The following is a 21031-nucleotide window of genomic DNA, read 5'->3' as shown; positions in this document are numbered from 1 at the left end:
GTGAAGTGCTTGATTATTTACACCACACATTTACTACAGGTGTAGCTATAATGTGTTATACAACTGTTAGGTCCAGTCGAACTATTTTAGAAATGCCAAGTCTTAGATCAGAACTATTTTTTTAAGCGGGGGTGAATTAACAAAAATAAATATAACATAAATTAATTATAACATTACATAACATAACATACATAACATGCAATTCCTGGGGGCGCAACAGGCTACAGTGCTCCTGCCATGTATGGGTCTAAGTGCCCATGGGGACCCAGGTTCAAGTCCGACCTGCGGTCATTTCCCAATCCCATCCCATCTCTCTCTCCCGCTTGCTTCCTGTCTTTCTCTACTGTCCTATACGAATAAAGGCAAAAAGCCAAACATATCCTAAAAAGAAAGAAAATAAATCTATTCCATGCATTAAAATGCAAAAATGTATAGATGGATAATGTAGATATGGTTATTAACTCTTTGAATGCCTGCCGCACTGTTTTTGGAAGCTATGTCCCAGAGTGCCGGCAAGCTAGATCATTTTTGACTATATTTGTAGAGCCACAGCGTATTCTATGTTATAGTTATGGACACATACTATGGCTCATTTGAAAGGTGAGACTCTGAGCTCTCAGTGGGTGAAAACCGTTTATTTCTATGTGTCTCCATTCCTGAGAAATCCCAAGCTAAACAGTGGCTGGTTTTCATAAAAATCCCTGTTTGTCTTCTAGAAACGGAGATATAAGCCGCTTTAAGACAGACATACATTTCCTCAATGTTCACAGACTTTTTACGGAAGGGGCTTTTTTTTTGTTGTTGTGCTGCTGTCTGAATTCATATGTCTGTATATCTACCACCGGAACCGTGATTCTTGTAGCACAATTTCTAAAACTATTAATACGTATAGCAAAACCACTCACTGAGTTAGCCAAACTAAAAGCACAAACACTGCTTTGCACTCAGTTTGCAATTTTGCAAAACTGTACAAAACTTTGCAAAACTGTAGGCACAATTCACTGCACAGCACTCTTTTTGCGGAACTTTAAACAACTCACTGCTTACACTCAATTTCCAAATGTCCAACACACTCCTAGCAAAATTATACACACATTTATTATTATTTACACTGTTTTACCAACTGTATGGCACACTGTCACATCATGAAAACTGTTTTAGATCATTAGTTCACTTTGCAATCAGCCTAAGCAGTGTAAATAAGGCACAGGTAAGATATCCGTGTGTACAATGGAGGGAGCAGGAAGAGTGACAATTAGAGGAGGCCTAAGAAGAGGACGTGGAGGTGAAGTAGGAGGAAGAGGAGGAGGAAGAGGACAAGGAGGTGAAGGAGCGAGAGGGAGGGGACAACAAGGACAAGGAGCCCGGTGCCTTGGGCAGGAGGACATTGCATGCGATGTAGATGAAATTTTGTGGCCGTACCCAGAGAGAAGTCATGATGTAGACAGATTTTTTTTTTGTCTCAGTGAAATTACTATTTAGTGTTTTGACTTTGTATTTATTTTGATGAGTGTGAACACCAATACTTGAAGTTTGGGTCCCTGTATGTTTACAGAACTATGACAAAAGTATGACCTCAAACTGACATACTGTAGCCTACCTTGTGCACAGAGAAAGCAAGAGCCAGATGTGTCTTGTATTCATACAATCAGTGTGTAGTTGAAACATTGTGTGCTTACTTAGTAAATGATGGCTTGTGTTTACTGTTTGATACAGAAACACCATTTTTACGAAGGTGTGGAGAGTTAATCAAGCTTGGGCAATTGCTCTGTCGCTAGTTTCGAGTTTAACATGGTTTTAAACTCGGTGGTGACGCAAGAAGTCACGTGACAACTTAAGCTGTGTCATATGCACCTGTGGTTTAACCTGCTGCTGCGTTTTACCTTGATCTCAATTGCTGTGTCTTCAATGAAATTCAAATCACCCACTTGAGGGCGCATTTAGTGCGTGTTAGTCTAATCTCGGAAAGGACATGGTTTTACGGTAGACTAAACCATAGTTTGCAGGATAGCTAGATAAGTGACAGCTTACGCTTCATAATCCGACACATACACACACTGTTGGCTAGTTTGGACTTATTACACAGTAGGCTACAATAAAGGCTACAAGATAGCAGATGCTTAAGTAGGCTGCCTAACTAAAAATGTACAAAGAACGAGTAGGCCTATTCGTAAAATAGCCTAACGCACGGTAGATCGTACCATCAACCCTCAATTATGGTCTTTATTTAGGCTACTTAGGCTGCGCAAAGCATTTATTTGAGGCAGACTTCGAGGCAGGAACTTTTGTTACGTGCGTTTTATTGTGAGAGAGATATGCGTTTTGTTAGCGGCACCGGTAGGCTATTAAAAGCAGTAGTTTTCGGTTTAGTTTGGGGTTTAATTTACTTTTGGACTATGTGGTGATGTTGCTAAATGTAGAGACTGATGGGCACTGAAATATTATTATATTTGAAGGTTCTTTGTTATATTTGAAGTTTCATGTCGTTGAAAGGGATTTCCACCCGCTGTTTGCGGGAGGCGCTGTCATTCATTCAATGACTGTTCGCTGTGAAACCTCATTGCATTACCTAGATTGAGGGGTTTTTTTTAGAAAAAAAAAATTATCGGCAGGCCTACTGCTATGCAGTAAAAATAGTATGCAAAAATCCAACAATTCAAGGCTGAAAATGACTGAAATCGCAATGGCTACACTGATTATCCTGATAAAGATATGAACAAAAGCTTTATATTTCCATAGAGCCGTAGCATAGTTTTAAAGACCAAAAGGTGCACTATGGGGTTATCTAAGTGGGAATCCATATTTTAGATGATAACCTATGTTGATATGGTGTACTGTAAATCGTGCACCACATGTAAGGCTTACATGAATATATTTGCTTTAGATTATTGAATTGATAAACCGTATTTAGAGTGAGTGAGTGAGTGAGTGAGTGAGTGAGTGAGTGAGTGAGTGAGTGTGTGTGTGTGTGTGTGTGTGCGTGCGTGCGTGCGTGCGTGCGTGCGTGCGTGCGTGCGTGCCTGCGTGCGTGCGTGCGTGCGTGCGTGTGTCTTGATGAAAACAAAACTTAACTAGTAAATCATGATTGTGTGACTTTACTGTATTCTGGTTATTACATTCAATTCCAACCAAGCGTTTTTGTGAGGATGAGAACTAGGTCTGGCTTAGTCAGTCCTCAATCCACAAAGTACAAAAATGACTTCTGCTATATCTGTGAATATATATTTGTCTGATCATGTTGTATAACTATGTTTTTGTGTTCCATCTAATATTTGTGTGACTATGTGTTTCATTGTATATCTATGTCTTACCAAAAGAAGTCCTACATTTTCTATGTTAACATAGGCTATACAAAAAACAACACAACATAAAACATAACATTAACATAAACATAAAAATAAAATGATTGCTGCTACAGCCCCAACTACAACCCCTGGCATAAATCCAGTTGTTTAATTTTTTAGAAAAAAGCCAGATCACAGACATGACTCAAACTAGGTTAATTTCAAATGGCAACTTTCTGGCTTTAGGACACATTAAAGGAAATCAAGAAAAAAATAAATATGGAATCACTCAATTCCAAGGAAAAAAATATGGAATCATGAAAAACAAATTGACAAAAGAACACTTCAACGCACCACTAGTACTTTGTTGCACCACCTCTGGCTTTTATAACAGCTTGCAGTCTCTCAGGCATGGACTTAATGAGTGACACACACACCTCACACCACACACAACACTCTAACACACAGCACAGTCTAATTCAAGCTTCTCATTAATTATGGGAAATCTCAAAATATTTTGCATAATGTTATGTAAAAGTGCTTTAATATTCAGTGTAAGAAAAAATATGCTTAAGTGCCATATTAACCTCATTTGCACCTTAATCCAGATCTGCAGTGATGCGGTATGGGATGTGAGATCAACTCCGCGTTGATCATGGCAGGGAGCCTGTACATGCCAGAGAAGCTATCAGGACGAAGCCACAACACCAGTGGCCCACCATACCGACAAACTGCATCTACAATGGTAAAATGATGCAAATGCGGATTGGGGGTGGGGCACAGATAATGTATTAGTTAGAGACTTACGGTGGGTACGGGTTGAGAATGCACCTTTTGCCGTGGCAATCCCGCAGAGATCCCGTAGGCTGTCAAGCCGACTTTTTTCGAGGCTACGGCAATGTACCCAAACAACCACCAGGTGGCAGAAGGTCTCAACCCACATTTCAACTGCATTTATTGATTAAGTCTGTCAAGCAGTATAGCTGAAGAAAAACGAAGAAGCTGACAGTCATGAATTAGCGTTCAAAAGCATTTAAAAATCTAATGCATTGTATTTGTCTAAGATAATTTTGTTTAAACATTTTAATACGCAGTTACTAAAAAAAAAAAAAAAACACAAAGATCAACATTTAGAAGGGTCTATCACTCTGCCCATGAACAGTAGGCTGTTTGTGCGCTCATGATAAATAAAGAAAAAGAAAGGTCGGTTGATCATGAAGGTTTGAGGCAGAGAGAAACCAGTGATGCCCACAGTCGTGGCAGCTGCAGCTGTGGTGCCCTTTTCATCCACCTCAATCACAGATTTGTGCAACACCTACACAAACACACATAAAACACAAGATTACAGTTAATTCTTATTTCTTCAATACAAGACAATATAATCTCAATTCACTTTGAATCAGTTTAACCCGTTTATTTTATCCTATGACAAAGCTGTGTGGCTGGATAAGTTGAAACTGAAGGTGTTGCTCCAGTGTCTAAACGAGGTGATTATTCCTTATTTAAAAATGTAGTCTCATTCATAAGGTAGGCTAGCGTCTGGTAATATGCCACATTAATGGGGGAAAAACATAAAGCCCCATCAGCCCATCAGATACTGTAATGTTCATTTGTAACATTCTGTGTAACAGACTTAAAGTGTAACTCCGGCAAAAATTGACCAAAGGGTGTTTTTCTGAATGAAAATGCATCATATAAGCTGTAGAGACAGTATTTTTCATTGATCAAGCACTATGTGCTAGCTATGGCATAACTAGAGCCCAAAATTGCAAACAGTGGATTAGCTAAGGGTGGTGAGCCAAATGCTTAAAAAAATAGCATTTTTGACCAATAATATTGCTCAAAACAGCACCAAACCTCGTTAGTAGCTTTGCTCCGTGTCTCTACACATAAACTGAAGCACCAACAATGTAGTTTGCGAACCCGGAGTTTATTACAGAAGACTGCTAAGAACACTTGCTGTAAGAACTCTCCCTTTACCAGCTCCTTTCAAAGGAAAATACAGATAAGGCTAATATGTGAAGTGAGTGTTTTTAACAGTCTTCTGTTGTAAACTTTTCTAAATTTAAAGGGATATTCCGCCATTTTTGGAATTAAGCTACATTTTCCGCCTCCCCTCGAGCAAAACAATTGATATTTACCTTTCCCCCGTTCATCCAGCCATTCTGGTGAGTCTGGTGATACAACTTTTAGCTTCAGCCTAGCATAGATCATTGAATCGGTTTAGACCATTAGCATCTTGCCTGCTAGCCTCATGTTTAAAAGTGACTAAGATTTCTGGTAGTTTTCCCATTTGGAGGTGAAAAATTAGGTGGAAAATTAGCTTAATTAAAAAAAAAATGGCGGAATATCCCTTTAAGCTCATGATATTCAGACCGGCCCAAAACGTTAACTGCCCACTGGGAATCCTCCCGAAGCTCCCGATTAGCAGGGGTGGAAAAGTCCAGCTTCAGAAAATAAAAGTCCTATTACATATCCGTGCCAACCACTCTCTTAAACCAGCTGATTTTAATTAGCTCAACTCTTCAGCCAGGTAGAGCAGCTAATTGATGAGATCACCTGTTAAAGAGACCATATGCAACTTTTTCATGATCATTAAATCGCTTAGAAATCGGTGTTTTGCTTGACCAGTTTCATCGAAAACAATAATATTTCCTCCCGCCCTCAGTGTCCCTATCCGCTATTGCAACCTTGCAGTTTCTGCAGGAAGCGATCGTTCCTTGTTTACATCTGGAAGTCTGAGACGCGTAAGGAACAAAAAGAACCATGCTTGCAATTTATAAATATATATATAGCCTATATGTACAAATATACACGCTAAAGCTGTAGGGGAAGCTCTGAAGAGAAATATGCAAGCATAAAACGAGCGAAAACAAAACCGGAGATGAAATCGCCAATCCTGCATAGTTTCTCTTTAAGTGCACAGGTAGACCCAAGACATGATTGGTTGCATCTGGGTTTGTTTGTTTATTAGCAAGATAATTCAAAACGTTTTTTTTTTTTTTATTGATCCGTATCCAGGAGGCGGTTATGTTTTTGCTTGGCGGAGATCTGCACTCTCGGAGTGCTTTTCTAGTTCTGCTATGCAATGACTGCTATGAGATGAAATTGGCAAGTGTGGTCCATAAAATGCCTTTAGATTTGGTTTTCAACAAATTTTGAATGAACACACCTCGGACACTTTCAATCCAGGACTTTTGCTCAGCCCCGTTAGGTTTGCAGTGTCTTGAAAGATATTTGAAATGCCAAGCTCTGGGAGTATTTTCTGCACAGTGTATGACTGTTCCATCTTGAATTTGGGCAGGTAAACATCAAGTTTCCTTGCAAAGAGACAAGAAAGAATGAAGGTTTGAAATATCAATAGCCTTGCCATTGAAATGACAAATTACGCCAAATTCCTTCTTAAAACATAATTTTAACCGTATCATAGTGTATTTATGTAAATGGAAATTAATTTTCACTTACGTCTTCTTCAGATTTTGTGTCCAGTTAATGAACCTTGTGGCTGTAATTTCTTCGTCAACCTCAGTATAGTCAGTATCAGTGTCAGGTAGAACAATAAGCATGGCTGAACCACCCACATAGGGAAGATGTAACACCTTGACTTTCAATTCCTTGTCATATGTCATGTAAAATTTATCATGCTTAAACATCATGGGCACCTGCACAATGTTGTATTTGTCAACATAGAAGCGGGCATGTTCTGTGTCATTTGGGCTAAAAGGAAGTTCCCAGGTACCTTTGTGATGTAAAAATAGCATGAGGACAAAAATAAATGTTGCAGGTGTTAGGAGTATTTATCACAAAGAAGGCAATTTTAACCTAATATATTTCTTTCTAAGTAGCATTTAGAAATAAAAGGAGCAAATCTATGTTCATCTGGCAGGCCATTGTAAGCCAGAAGGAGGCTACTGTACACTTGCCATCACACCTCAGTCTATTATAACAATCTTGCTATGGCTGGCTTACAATGCCTGCTGGATGTATAAGGCAAATTGCTTTAAATAAAAAGAACTGAACAGTCTTGATAGACAATATCTCACCTTTGAAGAAAATTGTGTTGATAAGCATGAGTTTTGTGAAAGGCTCAATTGCTGCCACCATTTCTGTCACCTTATTTCCTGTCTGCTTCCTCACATACTCATTAATGGTAGCCATGCTAACTTTTGGGTCTGCAAAATCCACATGGTTGATGTCGGCCCCAAAAAACGTTTTGATCTGCTCACTGAAGGCCATTTCAATCTCAAAGTCCTGTCCCACAAATAGGGCTGTGCTTTGGTGAAACATTAATGCATCATCTTGGGTTATGTTCCTTTGGAGATGCTGAAAAAGTTCCGCTATAAGAGCACCTGTGCCTTGGTGTTCTAACAGATCCAAGTTTAGTCCTTTAAGAATCTGATCTCGGGTAGAGCCACGAGCACCCAGGGAGAGGGCAGTGAACACAGTGGACAAACAAAGTGGTGAGAAGAAAATGTTGTTATCATGGTAGCTAGAGATCTTCCTGTACAGGTCCATGGCAAAATTCATATTTTTAAATGTAAGGTGTGTGATATTAGGTGAAGGCTCCTCCTGAACCAAGAGGCAAGGGGTGAGCAAGATTGTCCAAACCATGAGGAAGAGTACTGTTGTCATCATTGCTGCTTGTACAAATTACCTTTAAATGCATTGAAAATAGATATTTTTAATCTACACACAAGGTTATCTTTCATTTGAACATGGTTATGGGATTTGGTAGATGCTTTTGTCCAGACATACAAATAAAAACAATACAATAGTTAAAATGAACGGTGAACAACTTAGAAATGTTGGCAAGACTATATTAAGGAGAATAGCAATAATAAACAATGTCAGTTCAATTAATAGCCTAATGGAAAAAAAACCCTAAATACTACAAATCATAATTCATAAGAAACACTTAACTAACGAAGTGCATGTATAAATATATGGTTACATTTTAAAAGTATCTTGAAAGTATTTACATAAGCGTGACATGACAAGTCAAAAACGTATATGACAATGTTTCTGTTATTAAGTGTCATTTGTTTTTTGTCAGGACAGGTTAGGGTTAGAGTCATTTGATGTTAGGGTTATGACAGCGTCATGTCATTCTTATAGATACCTAAAAGTAAAGTGTTACCAAATGAATAGTATGATCTTCAAAGATAAAATCCAATCCTTTTCTGAAAACACTGTATATGCAAATCTCAGTGGCAATGATATTAGACTTGTTTTAAAGATACATATATGCTTTATTTTAGTATATCACTCATAAAATATTACGATCAAACTTACCCTTTACTGCCTTGACAGATTCCTGTTACAAATAGCCAAACAGACAGAACATTCTCTGTTTGGAGAGACAAAGTACAAGTGTGCTTTTGGTGTTGTTCATTAACAGAGTTGTATTACTCTGTAATTCCGGAATAATTTGAACCCAATTTGAACCCCAAGGGCTATTTGCTAAATAATGCTCAAAATAGCACCACACATCCATTGCCTGCATATTTAAAAAAACAAACTGAATAGGATTTCCCCTTCTGTCTCTGCCACTTGTGATAAATGTAAGGCTAGTGATGGGACCCTGGGTCATCTTTTTTGGGCATGTCCCAAGCTCACAGCCTTTTGGGGTAAAATCTTTAACCTGTACAGTGTCATACTGTATATAAAACTCCATTGAGACCTGATGGCCTCATCAATTTGCAATACTGAGTTGCACAAACGTGGATCCTTTGCCCAATGTCAGTGTTAGGAACATAATTTCACGGGTCTAGGTGTTCATAGGGAAGTTCGAAGACCCTCATCAGACGTGTTATTTGTGTAGAAAACGACAGTATTGGTCGGGGCACTGCAATTTTATCGCGCTAGCCATTTTGCCTTACACCGTGTCCTAACCGAACGCGATGCGAGCGAACATTAGCGATAAAATCAGTTAAATTCCATTGTTTTCAATTGGAGTGTCCTGACTGCAAGCGACGCGAGCAGCGCGACGTTTTGAGAGAACTTTTGTCGGACGCCCCGTTTCTATTTTCTTTTTGACGCTCGCATTGCTCTGCTATTTTCAATGAGAAATATGGAATCCCGTGACGCAACACAATGGCATATTTAACGGATTCAGTGTAGACAGACAATATTGACAGTCGCTCGCTTGGATCTGGTTAGGACAAGGTGTTACGTGTCCTAACTGCAAGCGACACGACCGAATGCGTGCGACAAAATCAGTTCCATCCCTGTATTTTCAATTGGAATGTCCTGACTGAATGCGATGCGATCGAACGCGACAAGTTGCTTTGCTGCGCGACTTTTTCAACCCTGTTTTGTCGCGCTGTCCGTTTCTATTTTAGTCGCGTCGCGTCGCCTTGACATTAACTTCTTCACGACGTAACAAAGGTTCATTAAAGAATGTTAACGCATACAATGTGGACACAAACTATCCGACAGTCGCGCAGTCGCTTACAATTAGGACACGGTGTAAGCGCCACAGGCGACTATAGTCGACAATTGTGAACGTAAACGAGTATTAGCATTAGATAATTGTCTAAACACATAAAAAAAAAGTTTACCAGGAATGAAGTGTTGGGTCTTCTGTTCACTGACAGTGATTCTGAAGGGAAATATCTGCCTTCAGAAGATGACGGGGATTTGTTTATTCACACGTCTCTGCCTAGCAAGCAATGCTGCAGCTGCACAACGAGAGATAAGTACACCAAGCACAAACGTGGATCCTTTGCCCAATGTCAGTGTTAGGAACATAATTTCACGGGTCTAGGTGTTCATAGGGAAGTTCGAAGACCCTCATCAGACGTGTTATTTGTGTAGAAAACGACAGTATTGGTCGGGGCACTGCAATTTTATCGCGCTAGCCATTTTGCCCTTTCGTTTTCATTGTGCCTCTCCATAATTGCGAGGACAGGTAACGTGATGCAGAATTTGTCTAATACTATTGGGTATGTCGGTATGGAGGTCGAAGTGTCCATAGGAGAACTGTGGGGCAACGTAGCAGCAGTATAGTCGCAATGAGAATGAGAACGAAAGCCACTCCACTCGGGAGGCGCGCGTGGCAGATCCAGGGTGCCATCAGACAAAATAGGCAACAGGTGTAGGTAGTGTGGGGTGATGTTATGTTATGCCTTGCAATGAGAAGTAGGCATATCGTGAAACAGTTAGCAGACCCTCATTAAACGTGTTAGTTGTGTGGAGAACGAAAGCTTATGGCCGGGGCAATGTGTTTTTTTTTTTTTTTTTTATCACGCTAGCCATATGCTCCCTCGACAGTGACCGTGTGCCTCTCCATAATCGGAGGAGGACGGTAATGTAGTGGAGCCTTTATCTAATATCAATAGATGTGTTAGACGAGGTCGAAGTGTCCATAGCAGGCATGGACTGGCCATAGGGCATACCGGGCAATGCCCGGTGGGCCGACGCATATATTTGGGCCGAGGCTGTCATAATTTAATAATAATAAAAAAAATATTAGGCTCATTTACATAGCGTACGGCCGCAACAGTAGCGAATCGCGGCCCATTGGCTGACTGCCTCAATGGGCACTGCCGCTAGTCCAATGAAATCTCAGGCCCCTCCCTGTCTCCCTCCCGGCCTCATCTCCCTTTTGAATGTTCGACCGGAGTTTGAGACCGTCTGTATATGAAAATGTACATAGACAAACCACAAATAAAAAGCGCAAGGGGGCGCGGAGAAGTTACGAGATAAAAGGCAAAAGCCTACAAGTGTGGATGCCGCAGAAATGTGCTAAAATTACAGAAATGTTTGCCAAGTTCAAACAGGGCCGTCGACATAGCAGGAGTGCAGAAGCAGCCCCGAGTGCACAGGTTGTCAAAGAGGCACATGCGAGTGAGCAACAGAGTAGTTACACAGAGGAAGGAGTAGGTATTCAAATTGATTCGGAGGAGGAGGAAGAGGTGAGAGACGTGACCCAGCATGGACAGATTGAGGAGGTCGGAATAGCCACCGTGAGCCCGGTAAGAAGTGTAGCCGAAAAGTTGGCTGAACTTTTTGGGCGCACAACGAACATTTAAAAGTTTGAAATCTGCGACTGCTGTTCCCCTTGCTTCTTTTAGATATAACCTGATACCTGCTTATGTAGGATTCAGCACCCAGTTAAGCAAAACAAAGTTTTATAGTGTGAGCGCGTCTTTTTGTGTGGTTTGTGTGTACCCCTCTCGCATGCATTTGAATTGCGATACCCATCAAATTAACGAGTTCACGCAATCAACCCTCTGAAATCTTAAGACAGTCACGATTGGTCGAAATTGTGAGTAAACTGCGGATGTTCCTGCATAACAGGATAGCTATACTCCTAACATTACCCATATTTGTTCTAGAAACATGCCTAGTTCCTTAGGCTCCCTCCTTCCTTCAGTGGTTACGTGTTTCATGCTGGCTACACGTGAACAACTCAAACTTAATTCAACACAAGGTCTACAGACCTTAGAGGTGTACATTTCATTTCCATACATCAAAGCGTTCGCCCGTGGCAGCCAATCAAATTCGATGGCGAAGCCTCCAAACAGAAAGTGAGGTCAAATCTCGGAAACGCTTTGAGGTGTTAAGACCATATTTGGCGGGATGATTTTGGACACCATCCAAAGTAGTCTCGGTAAATTTCTTGTCATTTGGCCACAAGGGGGCGTTGGAATTAGCATAAATGCATTTTGGCTCATATCTCTTTACATCTTTGGGATGAAATCTAAATTTTTACATTGGAGGTGCTCTGGGCCATACCACTGTAAACCCAGGCAACCCGTCAGGTCAGTGTAAGAATTCGGCAATCGAGGGCAACGCCGCCAAACTCGAAGCAGCTTCGCGTCTTGGCCAAACTTTGGCGCTTTGACCTGAGGGCGAGCGGTCGCGTCTCCTGCCAGGGCACTATCGCGGCGCGTGAGAGCAAGCACACTTCGCACTTTCCCACCGGGAAATGATTCTAGTTTTAGGTGCACCCAGAGCGGTAGATAAAACAGAGAGGCGACACTCCCATAGACCTCCATAGGAAAAAATGGCAGCGCTTTTTCCAGGCTATTTCCTCGTTATGGGGCTTTTGGAACTGTTTACAGCCAATCTCTTGGTCAGTAGTCAATGAGTTAATTGATTACACCTTCCAGCATCAGAAGTACATCCCACCCTCCTGCGATTCAGCCATTCAGCACAGTTTTTTTTGGAACTGTTGATCGTGGCGGCAACATCAAAGAGTGTCGCAACTCTCTCTATCTATGGCTCTGGGTGCACCAGCACAAAATTTAGGCACACCCACATTTTTAAATGCATCGCCTTTAACGCCAAAAGGTCACCTTTTTATCGCTGTGTTTTCATATAATGTTTTTTGTTCAAGGTGGAGTACTGTTGCGCTCTAGATGAAAATCTTTTTTGAACAGGTGCGTCAAACCAAAAGAGATAAGACTTATGTATATTTTTTCAGAGTGCGAACTTTTTCTGCCTTCCCTTTATATGTTTTTTAAACAACAAAAAGCTGTACAAAGCTTGATATACACAATAAAAGAATAAACACATACAGTATATTCTTTAAAAAATATTTATATTTTCTATATACTGAAATTTCTGATATTCATGATATTCATGACAGCACACTTTATGCAGATTGTACTGTAAACTACTCTTCATAGTGCCTCTTTAATTCAGCTTAATTGAAGCCTCAAAATACTGTAAACAAAGTAGCATAGTTGGCTAGCTTATCATAGTTTACTGGTTGGACTGTTCCGTTTCCCCACGTGTGTTTACTGTAAGTTTCAATATAGGCTAATACTTTTTCTCCTTGGGACAGGCCCTTTCGAGTTTTGGAGTTGGAAAACTGCTGCAGTGGGTAAAAAAAGTCTTTCTGTATCTGTCTTTCTTAAAGCTTAGTTGACCTAGCCTACGATTAAGTTTAGTGTACATTAATCACTAGATGAAAATCAGTAGAGAATATGATTACTTTGGCTTGACGGATGTTCATCCAGGCATCTGCATAAGTGCATTGGCTGATGACTTTATGTAAAGTTCAAACAGTTGGATGCGCTGCTAGGCTCCAATATAATACAAACAAGGTCAGAGTACTCGCAGTAACCTTTTTTTTAACTTGTCAAGCTCTTCTCCATCTGTAATTGTGGTGGCCGAGGCTTGCCACAATTCTGTTCTCTCTCTCTGGCTCTCTCTGTGCTCTTCTTAGCAGTCCGTTTGATGTATACAGTTTTGAAAACTAGATATTTGGGAAATTCTGAGATAAAACAAAATCCCCCAAGAGACCCCAATTAAACGTAAATGGTACATGGTTTAGCTGATTTCATTTGTGAAACTAGAAAAGCACTCAGAGAGTGCAGACCTCCGCCTGTTTTGTTCTTCCTAGGTTGTCATACATTTGAACCTCCAGATTGCCACCACGTGGCCATACTGTACCATGCCATTACACCACTAAGCTAAATACATAAACGCCTCCAGACAACGGAATTACGGATCACTCCCAAAATTCAATTGCGTCTTCCTTGGGTCATGTCCGACCTTCCCTGAAAATTTCATCGAAATCCATCCATCACTTTTTGAGTTATCCTGCTAACAAACAGACAGACAGACAGACAGACAAACAAACGCCGGTCCCCGATGCAAACATACCTTTACCTCACCTTGGCGGAGGTAAATAAGGTCTTTCAAGCATGCACAGAACTGTGAGTTCAGTTACTGAAAAATCAGTAGGCCTAGTTATCATCTTGGTTAAACTCCCCAGCCAAAAACAGTTCATAGTCTGTTGCAGTGCAAAGTCCCAATTCCAAACAATTGACACCAAAATCCAGAGACAGTTTGTTTCAGAAAAGTGTTTAATGATCACTAAAATGTGTCTTCATTATGAAATGAAATATATTTCTGTGATTATTTTATATATGGCATTTATTTAGTCGGATGACTTTTTAAAGAGGTACACCATCGAGAAAGGCACGATAACAGGTAATTCTTAAAATGAGGGTCTGGCTGCAACTTTGAAGGTCGCGCGGCCCCTGATTGGTCCGGGCCGTAAGCAACTGGACACTCTGGTTGCTCGCCCCTGGTTATTGCTACCAAATAGTGACCTTCTTTAAAGATTGCCCCTAGGCTCTGACTTCAATGGTAAGGGGAACGTTACTACAACTAAATGAGGTTTTTTATTTAGCCTACATGGTTAAGAAAGTTACTGCAACCCAATAGCATCATTATTTACAGGATATTTCATTTAGAAGTTTAGGGGAATATTACTGCAACCAAATAGTAACATTCTATAAAGGTTGCCCCTAGGTTACCATAAATTGAATGTTAGAAAAACATTAGAAACAGAGAACATTATGCAAACCAAAACAAATAACCAAAAAAACATAGTATTTCCACCAGAAAAACTTTCCTTGCAAACCATAGGACAACATTTGCAACTTTCAAGCAACATTCCCATCCCCTAATGTTCTAATAACAAAAATTGTTAGTTTTTCTAAAAACTCTGCTAATGTCACAGTTAATGCCAGAACTTTTACCGGTGCGACCTATAACTACATTTTCATTTGGCTTTGGTGATCATGGATGCATTCAGAGTAGCAGTCACATTTATGGTGGTGCAAACCCTTTTCGTCTCATTTCAAAAGAGAAAGGAATTTGTTGTTGTTGTTGCTATTTTCGAGATTCCGATTGACTAATGTGGGCCTGAGCTTCTCGTTACTCTGCCACTTACAGGTTTGGCATCCTCTTGACGGCATATACACGGCCTAGTGTAAATGAAAACTTTTTGGAAAAGTAACAGGTGTGTATGATGTTATTTTTGAAAACAGAGGGTGAAATGCTTGTTTATGAAAATAGCAGGCCATGTGTAAACGTAGCCTGAGACACACCACAGAAGCTAGGCGCTCTGCCAAGAGGATGTCTGGACTCACATACAGCTGATGTAACTGAACTAACCTGAGCATGTATCTGATTTCACAACAGATTCTGCAATCCAGGTGTGTCATGCTAACTTTTATTTGATTGTCATGATGGTAAAGTAAAATCTAGAATATTACAGTACATGTACACAAGTATATAATGGATAGGCTACTGTATATTAGTCATTAAGAGATGTCTAAAGTCATGCTAAGAATGCAGGATATAAATATAGCTTTCTTTCTTTCTTTCTTTCTTTTCATTTAGCACATTTTTAAAGATAGCATAAATACAGATAACATAAAGAAAACAGTGTAAGGAGAGGCAGAAAGCCCAAACAGGCTTTTATGAAGCCTCCACCTAAAAGTTTAAACAAAACAAACAACAATACATCAAATAACCACCTGAAAATAGTGCACAGTTAAGTCATGGAAAGAAAACAGAGCATACAAAGTATGCAAACAAAGGTAGAAGGACTATTGGTAACCTGCAATATGCCAGCTATTGAACATCTTTTAGAATGTTTCATAGTACAATATTTCAATGTCAGATGGGAAAACAGTTCCCTGTAACATATAGATCATTGTGCTTGACTAATTCAAAATTGAGGAGGGTGCAGATATGCAGCTTGTGCAGAATGAGTATAACACATAAAATAACACAAAGTGCTCAGGGATACTCCCTTTGCTTAAATATATCTGATAAATAAAAACACAGATTTGAAATACATAAATAGTATGGATTCCAAGTGTTTTTCTTAAAATAAAGGAGTGGATGTTGCATAAGATTCAGATCGGGTTGCAATTCTAGCAAGTAGGACCAGAATGAAGGACCAGAATAGAAGGAAGGGTAGAAGGAAATGTACTTGCCCAAACTATATTACAGTAGGAGAGATAAGGATAAATCAAACTATAGCAAAGAGTGAATTTAGCAAAGAGGCAATTTCTGAAGACAAGATTACTAACCCTCCTTATTATCCTAATTGATTTATTCACTTGTTTGCCAACCTAGCCTGCTTGATAGTACAACAATAATATCTAATAATCTAGATCATTTGGATGATTAGTATCTGCCTAGAATGCACATGCAGAGACATATACAATAGGCAAACATACTGAAGATCAACCACAGTGGATCTAGTTTGCACGCGATGCAGGGAATAAATATGCTTACTTCTCACATCAAAACTAACCCATGTGCTACTGACAATTACTAAAGAACGGAAAACGATAGAAACAAACCGTTTTTTCCTGGTGAAAGAAGAGAGTCTACTTTCATTTGGTACCTTCAGTGTTTACATGGTCATAAAGCTCGCCGTTCGGTGGATCTTGGAAAAACAGTCAAAATGCTGTAAAACGTCTGGCAGTATGGAGCGCTCTGCACTGAAAATCGCTAGCAGCCAATGAGTTAAGTCCCATTGTAACGACTTTTGGTTGCAGTTCCACCAAAATTCCACTGGGGGCGGTCGCCTGAGTGCAGAATGAATGGGAGCCTTTGGAGCTAGACGGCTAAATTTGGCTCTTTCACCCAATTGTCTTTGAGAGATCTCAGATTTGATTGTAGTTTTTGCAAGTTCAACATAGGTTATAGGTCAAAAGTTGAAAGAACGAGTAGGCTACTTATGTCCTTCCGATTTCTTACAGGTTGAGTTGTTGTTGCCCATACCACGCTAGCATAACACCACGCAATACGTAATTTCTTTGCATCCCCTTTCGAAAACAACATTCAAATTAATTGACAAAAATTCATATTTTGAGAAAAGTGGATTTTGAGGGGTATTGCTCCATAGACCTCCATGCATTCTGCACTCCAAATGTGAGCGCCTAATAGAACCAGCGTGGAACTGCAAACATTTCAAAACCGGAAGTATAATGACAGTGGCAGTTCTCCCCTTATTAGACATTCTCTGGTTCTATCTCTCCCGTTGTCAAGCAATGTAGCCTAATAAACGTTAGCTCGCATTGCGTCTGGTTAGGACATGCTTTTAGCTTTGAAACATCACTATTTTACATAGCCTATATGCCATCCAACTAGCTAAAGTCCACCTCTGTCATATACTATGTTCTGAGCGTCTGCATTTCAGCTTGGATGCAACGTGACAGTTCGTTTTACACTTCACAACTTCACATTGTATGCGGAGTGATTTATTATTAGCTGTGAAAAGTCCGAGTGGATTATCGTGGTATATTTCAACTCATGGAACGTCTCTCAGCCAATCAGAAACAAAGAAACAGCTTCATAGAACCCAATTGTTGTATAATGGATAATGGCAAAACTAGGCTTACTGGACTACAATAAAAAGTGTATGTATCTAAGAAATTCTTCTGTCACCACCTCAATGAGCTACGAGGCTAGGCTAATGAAGGCTGCATCCGACTGGATTACTGTACACACCGAGAGAAGAAAGGAATGCATCACATTACCTAACTGGGGGATGTGGCACATAAGGTATTGCAACTGCTACACAAGTTCAACCACAGCTGTCATTCTAAATTCATGCTTGATGGAAATTTGGCCTAATGCTTACCCCAATTTTGAAATGACCCATATATTGAAATAAGAGTATTGGAAAGACACACATCTCCAATATCCTGAAATTGTGCCATGCTTCATTAAAATGTCACTTCAGCATTATGAATGTGCTTGGCAGTCATCACTGTTTTGCTGAAATTAATTTTTCTTAATTCTTTGTGATCCTTTCTCTGTGACAACTGCAAAGCTACTAATTACCTCTGAATCTGATTCTACAAGGAGTGTGGCTCTTTCTTCCATATCTGCTATTCCCAGTAAGTGTTTCTGTAACAAAAATTAAAGAGGAAATTACAGAATCTACACATGTTCAAACATTCTATTTACATTCATTCAAACAAGCTTAACTGGATATTACTCTACCTTTATCATATCTATCATATCTAGCACATCTATTTCCTCAAGAAGACCATAGTGTGGTAGATAGCACTGTTCTCCAAGATTCCTGACAGCAATCAAAAGGCTTCCCACTTCCTCCACCTGCAAGACACCAGAGACATTCATTCAGACACAAACAAGTGCATCTCTAGTTAATGGTGTGAAAATAGGCCCCAGCCCAAGCTGGCGACCTGGGTTCGATTCCCGCCCCATGGTCCTTTCCGGATCCCCCCCCCCCCCCCCCCCCCCCCTTAAATGAGTGGCTTTGGTTGTGTGAACCCAAACTATTTTTAGTTGCGGAAGCAACTGAAAAGTTGACAATTATGTCAAGTCAAGTCAAGTCACTTTTATTTAAATAGCACACTTAACAAACAACAGCGGCTTCACAGCAAAAAGATTATAGCAGAGTTTAAAGATAGACTCAGCACCACATGTACTAAGAGTTTTTGTATGCACAGAATGCGGAAGCTGTGCTTTGCTATACTGCGTGGAATTTACTAATTGAAACTGAAAATCCAACAGCGATGATATTACTGCGCCGAGTTGAAGTGCAACCAATTGTTATTCCGCCACACAACATAGTTATCCCTCTTACCCGCTTAGAAATGCACCACGTTTTATTTTGTCTCACCATACTTGGTCATATGACTACTCGTGTTACTGTATTTCAATAGGGAAAACATGGAGATGTTTGGTTGTTTCTAGATTCATCTCTGTTTGGATCCTAATGAATGAACTGGGTAGTAGCACCGAGCATCAGAGCCAGTGAGTGCACATATTGAAACGTGAGAGGTATGTATCAACTCGTCTTAGTTAAGGGAATAACATAGTTTAATATGAAAAAACGGTGAAGTGTTCCTTTAAGACCAACACCCCATACGAGTGCAGCCTTATGAGGACAAATACAGGGATTAATCAATAGCTGTGTTGAGGGCTGATTGTAGACGATGATTAGAATATTATTAGTGCATCAGTACAACCCATAATTGCTTTGTAACGTCAGAATATACATGACTGGTCTTTTTTGCTTACCTGGTCCCGTGATTGGCCTTGATGCATTTGTGTGGTCATCTCAAGTAGTTTGGTCCTCTCTGTGACTCTATCCCAATTTGTCTGCAGTTCTGATAATGCTTTGTTGATCATCTAAATGGATAAGAAAAGATCACTATTTATATGTCTGTACAGGCATTGGTCTAATTTTTAATTGATCAAAGCCAATGAAAGTCACATTTGTATCAAGACTAGATAGATAGATAGATAGATAGATAGATAGATAGATAGATCCGCAAGGAGAAATTCAAGAAAAAAAACTATTTATTACAGAAAATATATTTAACAAATAATTGAAGAGTTTAGATGCAAACCATTAGGCTGGGTAAACCCAACCTAGCCATTTGGATTTCACCCTGCAGTTCGGGCTAGAAACCTGTACATCTATCTCTCCTGCCTCCTGTCCACGTTTGGTGGGTCCAGTCACAAACTGGCTTATCCACCATTACATTACATTACATTACATTTCATTTGGCTGACGCTTTTTAACCAAAGCGACTTACAACATGGAAAAAAACAATTAGGATTTTTAAGAGCATTTTGAACAACAATAAATAAATACAATAAGTGCATCAGTGGGTCTAGTAAGTGCATAATAAGTGAATAAGTGCATGAGTGAGTGCGATTGTCTGAAATAGTGCTATGAGAGGAGATGTTCTTTGAAGAGCTGGGTTTTCAGACCTTTTTTGAAGATGGCTAGGGATGTTCCTGCCCTAGTTGGACCAGATAGTGCATTCCACCAACGAGGGACGACAGATGAGAAAAGTTTGGATTGGCCTGCGCGTGCTAGCGGAAGAGCTAGACGTCGCTCAGCTGAGGAGCGCAGCGGTCGTGTGGAGGCATATGCCTGAATGAGGGCATTGAGATAGGTGGGGGCAGAGCCGGAGAGTACTTTGTAGGCAAGCGTTAGAGTCTTGAATTTGATGCGGATCCAGGTGCTCTTGGATCATTGGTCTGATTGGTTGAAGGACTATCAAAGCGTACAGAGTCATTTGAACTGTGCCAATTGATCATGCCTCTTGTGTAGTAGAAATAAAGCGCAGACTCCACAGACTAATGTTAAAAGATTGAGCTTAGTATGGTAATAGCTAGCCTGGGTGCAGGCAAACTTTAGCCCCGCCCACAACATGAGGTTAGGAAGTCTGCCATTTCTCCATTGTGGCCAGGGGGTCAAGGCTGTGTAGATTAGCTTTGGCATGTTAGCATACGCCATTTTCAAGTATGGTGCCGCATGGAGCATTTAGAACCAGCTCCGTGCACGAAAATCCGTGTTGGGCATGAGCTCTCCTGCGCGTACATGTTGGTGGGCGGATACCTATCCGGCAGCTACAGCATAACGTTACCAAAGATCATTAAGGGTGGAGCAAGATACTTCATGAGAAGCCACTTCCTGGAACCCGAATCGCAAGGGGGCGGGGGGGGGGGGGGGGGGGGGGGCAAAATCCCCCTTTATGCATAGCAGAGGCAACAACTGCTCTTCAGTTAGCCTATTAGCCTGTTTAATTCTCATTGAACTCAATGCAAATCAAACAAGCTAATAGGCTAACTGAAGAAAACTGAACAAAACACCATGCCTACCTCTAGGTATGGTGAAGGGTGTGTGATGATGTGGGTACATTTTAGTTCTAAAGACCAAGGGAACTTTATCAGGATGCATAGTATCCTGGATCCATGAAATAAGTGGCCTTTAAAAATAAAAAACAGCCTAACCCTATGTGTTAAATTCCCATAGGGTTACATAGGGGTGCCAATATTTTTGCCCCCAGTATTTTGGGAAGAACATTTATTTATTTATTATACATTATTCATTCACAAAGAAAATTGGTGTGTCCTTAAAGGTTGGATTTTTCCTAATTTTATTACTTAAGCCATTAAAATCAATTTCCAAAAGATGATTTTATATTCCTCTT

General features: G+C 40.2%; 2 protein-coding genes across 3 annotated transcripts in view; both read right to left on the bottom strand.

Moving 5' to 3' along the window:
• Window positions 1-3085: 3085 nt before the first annotated feature.
• On the bottom strand, window positions 3086-8701 carry serpina10b (serpin peptidase inhibitor, clade A (alpha-1 antiproteinase, antitrypsin), member 10b). 2 transcript variants are annotated; one of them, XM_062537258.1, is made up of 5 exons: window positions 8577-8701; window positions 7328-7938; window positions 6750-7023; window positions 6457-6604; window positions 3086-4599 (listed from the first exon to the last, which is right to left on the bottom strand). In XM_062537258.1, the coding sequence occupies exons 2-5, from the start codon at window positions 7917-7919 to the stop codon at window positions 4408-4410; spliced, it is 1206 nt and encodes a 401-aa protein (XP_062393242.1). In that variant the 5' UTR covers window positions 7920-7938; window positions 8577-8701; the 3' UTR covers window positions 3086-4407. The 2 variants fall into 2 exon arrangements, with proteins under 2 accessions (XP_062393242.1, XP_062393241.1); XM_062537257.1 differs by lacking the exon at window positions 8577-8701 and having other exon boundaries at window positions 7328-8357.
• Window positions 8702-17605: 8904 nt separating this feature from the next.
• Window positions 17606-21031, bottom strand: part of si:ch1073-416d2.4 (coiled-coil domain-containing protein 42 homolog) — a 74357-nt gene continuing 70931 nt past the window's right edge. The window contains exons 8-10 of the mRNA XM_062537268.1: window positions 19104-19214; window positions 18057-18173; window positions 17606-17960 (exon numbers count right to left, since the gene is read on the bottom strand). Coding sequence (XP_062393252.1) covers window positions 17835-17960; window positions 18057-18173; window positions 19104-19214 — 354 coding nt within the window. The 3' untranslated portion in view covers window positions 17606-17834. The remainder of the gene's footprint in view (window positions 17961-18056; window positions 18174-19103; window positions 19215-21031) is intronic.

Source organism: Sardina pilchardus, chromosome 5, assembly GCF_963854185.1.
Source record: "Sardina pilchardus chromosome 5, fSarPil1.1, whole genome shotgun sequence".
NCBI classification, from domain to species: domain Eukaryota; kingdom Metazoa; phylum Chordata; class Actinopteri; order Clupeiformes; family Clupeidae; genus Sardina; species Sardina pilchardus.
This window is presented reverse-complemented; position numbering and strand designations above follow the sequence as displayed.

Bases quoted from the DNA above. Each gene is read 5' to 3' on its own strand.
- serpina10b (XM_062537258.1), bottom strand. From the start codon at position 7,919: ATGATGACAACAGTACTCTTCCTCATGGTTTGGACAATCTTGCTCACC. The intron at 6,605-6,749 runs GTAAGTGAAAAT...TCTCTTTGCAAG, and splicing joins ACACAAAATCTGAAGAAGAC to GAAACTTGATGTTTACCTGC. The intron at 4,600-6,456 runs GTGTGTTCATTC...GTGTTTGTGTAG, and splicing joins CTGGATTGAAAGTGTCCGAG to GTGTTGCACAAATCTGTGAT.